This window comes from Setaria italica, chromosome VI (genome assembly GCF_000263155.2).
Source record: "Setaria italica strain Yugu1 chromosome VI, Setaria_italica_v2.0, whole genome shotgun sequence".
Lineage (NCBI taxonomy): Eukaryota > Viridiplantae > Streptophyta > Magnoliopsida > Poales > Poaceae > Setaria > Setaria italica.
The window spans coordinates 3,633,175-3,636,872 of NC_028455.1; the positions used below are offsets into that span (position 1 = coordinate 3,633,175).

General features: G+C 44.8%; 1 protein-coding gene across 1 annotated transcript; it reads right to left on the reverse strand.

Annotated features, from left to right (window-relative positions):
- Positions 1-885: 885 nt before the first annotated feature.
- LOC101768436 lies at positions 886-1,909 on the reverse strand. The gene is made up of 2 exons (XM_004972664.2): positions 1,382-1,909; positions 886-1,197 (listed from the first exon to the last, which is right to left on the reverse strand). The coding sequence occupies exons 1-2, from the start codon at positions 1,592-1,594 to the stop codon at positions 1,093-1,095; spliced, it is 318 nt and encodes a 105-aa protein (XP_004972721.1). The 5' UTR covers positions 1,595-1,909; the 3' UTR covers positions 886-1,092.
- Between the last annotated feature and the right edge of the window lie 1,789 nt (positions 1,910-3,698).

A 3,698-nucleotide genomic window follows, 5' to 3' on the forward strand; every position in this document is an offset into this window, starting at 1 on the left:
TCGGATGAAGCGTCAGATGAATTCTCGAAGAAGTTGGGCGTGGCGGAGCCAATGGCTAGTTGCACTGGATGTTCCGATGCTACCCAAAAACATACCATCGAAACATCAGATGGTACACTTTAACTAGCTGTTGGAACAAAGGCTCTTTGATGCCTTGAGCTATTTATATCCTCTCTACTTGCCCATTTGAAGTTCCTGGTGTGTGTAGAAGTCCATTGGAGATCACGACTCATCAAGAACATATCCAAGCCATCTAAGTGCATAAGTGATTATTCAAAGACTTAGCATAAGCTTAGAAGAGTGATTAGTGCTAGGATAGGCCTAGAGAAGAGAGAGTGCAAGGTGTGCCTGCCTTGTGATTAGTTCAAGGAGTGAACCACAGCTGTACAAGGTGTGTCGATGCCTTGGAGCCTTGGTGGCTCGTCGGCAAGTTTTCGACCCTCCAGCTTAGTGTGGAGCGGCATTGACAACCGTGTGCGGGAGACGTGGAGACCTCCCTCCATGGATAAGCTCCTTAGTGGAGACGGCATCAAGGTGACCGGAGAACTTAGCGTGAGCCTTAGTGGCCAAGCCTTTGTGGCAAGTCAAGGGGTGTCCCGAAAGAGATTTGGTGACCGGAAAATAATACTCTTGTGTGAGTGCTTCAACAACGTGGACTAGTGGTGGCCTAGTACCTACCGATACCATGGAATAAATTATCGTGTCAAGAGTTTGCTTCCCTCATCCTCACCTCTTACGTTTCCGCATTTCATACTTGTAACTTGTGTGCATTTACTTTCTTAGTTTAGTTTAGGATTGGTTCTAAGTTGCAAAACTTATTTTGAATGAGGGTTTCACACTAGATCAACTATAATTGCACATCTTGATAGCATGATCTAGTTTAAATTTAATGTAAAAGTAGTGAAAGCCATATGCTAAGATTCTTAGATTGCTTAATTCATCTCCTTCCCCACTGTTCCTTACAATGCAGCAGGAGCCTATACCGTATACTCCTACAGAAGCTGATCTGAATTCTAAACCATCGATGTGGAGAGGCGATCGAGATTCCTTCGTTTTCTCAGAAACGAGACCGAAGGCCGAAGCCGAACTGAACTAGTGGTGCGCCCCGCCATTCCCGCCCTTGCCTTCCCTGAGGCCACGAGGCCGCTGGGGAGCCATCATCCCTCTCGACCGCATCTCAACCACCACCACCTCTTCCTGCAGGCGCACAGGATCATCACGGCTCATCAGGAAGGGAGGAGAATGAACGAACTCATCAATGAATCAATTACTTTGCATATACTCAAATAAACGAGCTCAAATCGACGGCAATTCAAGGATCTTGCCGTTGCAGATAAAAAATGGCGGCTTTCAGCGGGTGTTGAATTGTTGATGCACTTACAGTCACAACAGCTGCAGCTGCTTCTTGCTGAGGCCGACAAGCAGAAGCAGAAGCAGAGGCAGAGGCAGCAGGCTTCAGGCGTGAGGCGAGGCCGTGGGCGACGTGGCGCAGCAGCGAGAGGGGCCGCGCGAGGAAGGCGATGATGATGGCTGCCGGAGAGGCCGCCGCCATGGCTTCCTCCGCTGCGAAGCTGCTCTTCTTCTTCCCCTCCATTGCTCGTTGCTCGGCCGTCACAGCTAAAAGCTCGATCACAATTCTCGGAGGATCTCGACCGAGCTCTTGATCGAGCGAGCAATTCCTTGAGGAGGTTGGTTAGTTGGTTGGTTTGCAGTGATGAGGAGGATTGAGGAGGGACGGTGCTGCAGCGGCATCCGATTTATAGAGCTGATGTGCAAATCATTGAGCTCTCTAGCTTGTTCTTCCCGTGTCCAAACTGTTGACTGAACTACTGACGCGGGTAGGGGAACAATATAATACTCGATGCTGAACGGGAAATAAACACTCAAGAACGGGATGGAACAAGTGTAAACAAAGTTAACTGAAAAATAACTGCATGTGGTCTTCAGATCATGCATGAGCTGCAGTAGCTGGATATTCTCCCTCTAGAATACAAAATCGTCCGTACCAAGCATGTGCGATTAATGTATGCGCTTTCTTTGCTAGTATGTGTGACGATGACCGGTTGACGACCACCGAGGCAGAGGCTAACGTGGCAGCGAGCTAGGCAAGCACAGCCACAGGCCGACATGACTAGCCACCAAAAGCCACATGATCCATCTCTAAAAAATAAAAAATGCCACATGATCGGCACGCTGTTCCATACATGCGTTGGTCCAAATGCGAAGCGTGTGTAGTTCTCCCGGTCTCTGACATGTTGGGCACCCAGTTCGCACTGTCCGCAGGTCAACACGCTGTGTTTTCTGGCATTTTCGTTTGCTGTTCACACAGGTTACACGCAGCGTTTGACAATTTTGGAGGCCGTAATTTGCTCCCCTGCTCCTTTTTGTAGACACATCCTCCTCCATTCCTCATGGTTTGATCACATAATACTATTTTGTTATAATAACAACAATCAAGAATAGACTAATCGCTAATGAAGGCTTATGTAAAAGGTGCATTTTCTGAAAGAGAGAGAGAGAGCGCGCGCATTCAGGAAAGGGTTGGAGTTGTGTACATAAGTGGATTAATTGTACATTGGAAAAATGACCAAGAACTTGGATATTTAACTTACAAGCAAGTTCTGGACACTTTTGGACTTGGGATGTTCAGAAACCAAATATCATACGTAGCTCTCCTACGTATTCTCGAAAAAAAGACAAAATATCCTCAAAAGCTAGAAGCTGAAACGCGTTTATGGAACCATTGGATTTTTTGATGTCCTAGAAGCCAAAAGTTTTATAATCTCCAGAAGCTCAAACAAACAAGCTCAAAAAAACTCACCTTACGTCTCATCATATACATATATGGCTAGGAAATTGCACAAGATCAAACAACAATACCTATAAGACCTGGTTACTTTCTCAAGCTACTCAACCAAAAATCACCTCTCACAACTGCCAATTCCATAGCACTTAACCTGATGAACTGGGCCTCGATTAAGCCCGCCGCCACCTCTCCCTTCTCTTGGGCCAGCGGGCCTCCGTGGAGGCCTTCTTCTAGCCAGCACTTGAGCACCTGCCAAATCCCTTTGCTAACACACACACAATCACAAAAACAAACTGGCTAATCGGTTGAAAGAAAAGTTTCAGATGGAAGCTTCGGTTTCGCTTTGGATCACTTATTTTGGAAAATAAGTTATGAACTAGCATAAATGCCCATACGTTACTATGGTTTCTTACCTCTTCCAAGTTGTCATCCGCTAGCTCCTAGTTCGCTTCCTTCACTACCTAATCTGGTTTAAGATGTTTCATAATATTTGTATATATTTCTGATAATAATAAACAGACAACTCATTTGAATTCTACATGGCCTATTTGAATGGTGGAATCTCAATTTTTATACATATATAATATGTCCTACATCTAGTTCAAACATGAATTAAAACTTCTGGTAAGATTCAGTACTAATGCAACTCATGTCTTAGCTTTTATGAATATGCAAGTTATATGAACATAAGAGATTGTCCACAAAACTTTCAGTCTATAAAAAGAAAAAACTGCAAGGCTAAAATAAATACTCTGTCCTTGATTATAATATACTCAACAATTCATGCCTGAGTGTATATAATCTGACGGCCTAACATCATGGCCTAGTTGCTCCAAGAAACATGAGCAATCAACCAATGCAAGTATCCTTCTACAATTTGCTCCTCATAATA

Excerpts from the sequence above, each read along its gene's own strand:
- LOC101768436 (XM_004972664.2), bottom strand. The coding sequence starts at position 1,594 with ATGGAGGGGAAGAAGAAGAGCAGCTTCGCAGCGGAGGAAGCCATGGCG. Across the intron at positions 1,198-1,381 it reads CAGCTGCAGCTGTTGTGACT|GAAGAGGTGGTGGTGGTTGA; the intron begins GTAAGTGCATCA and ends GTGCGCCTGCAG.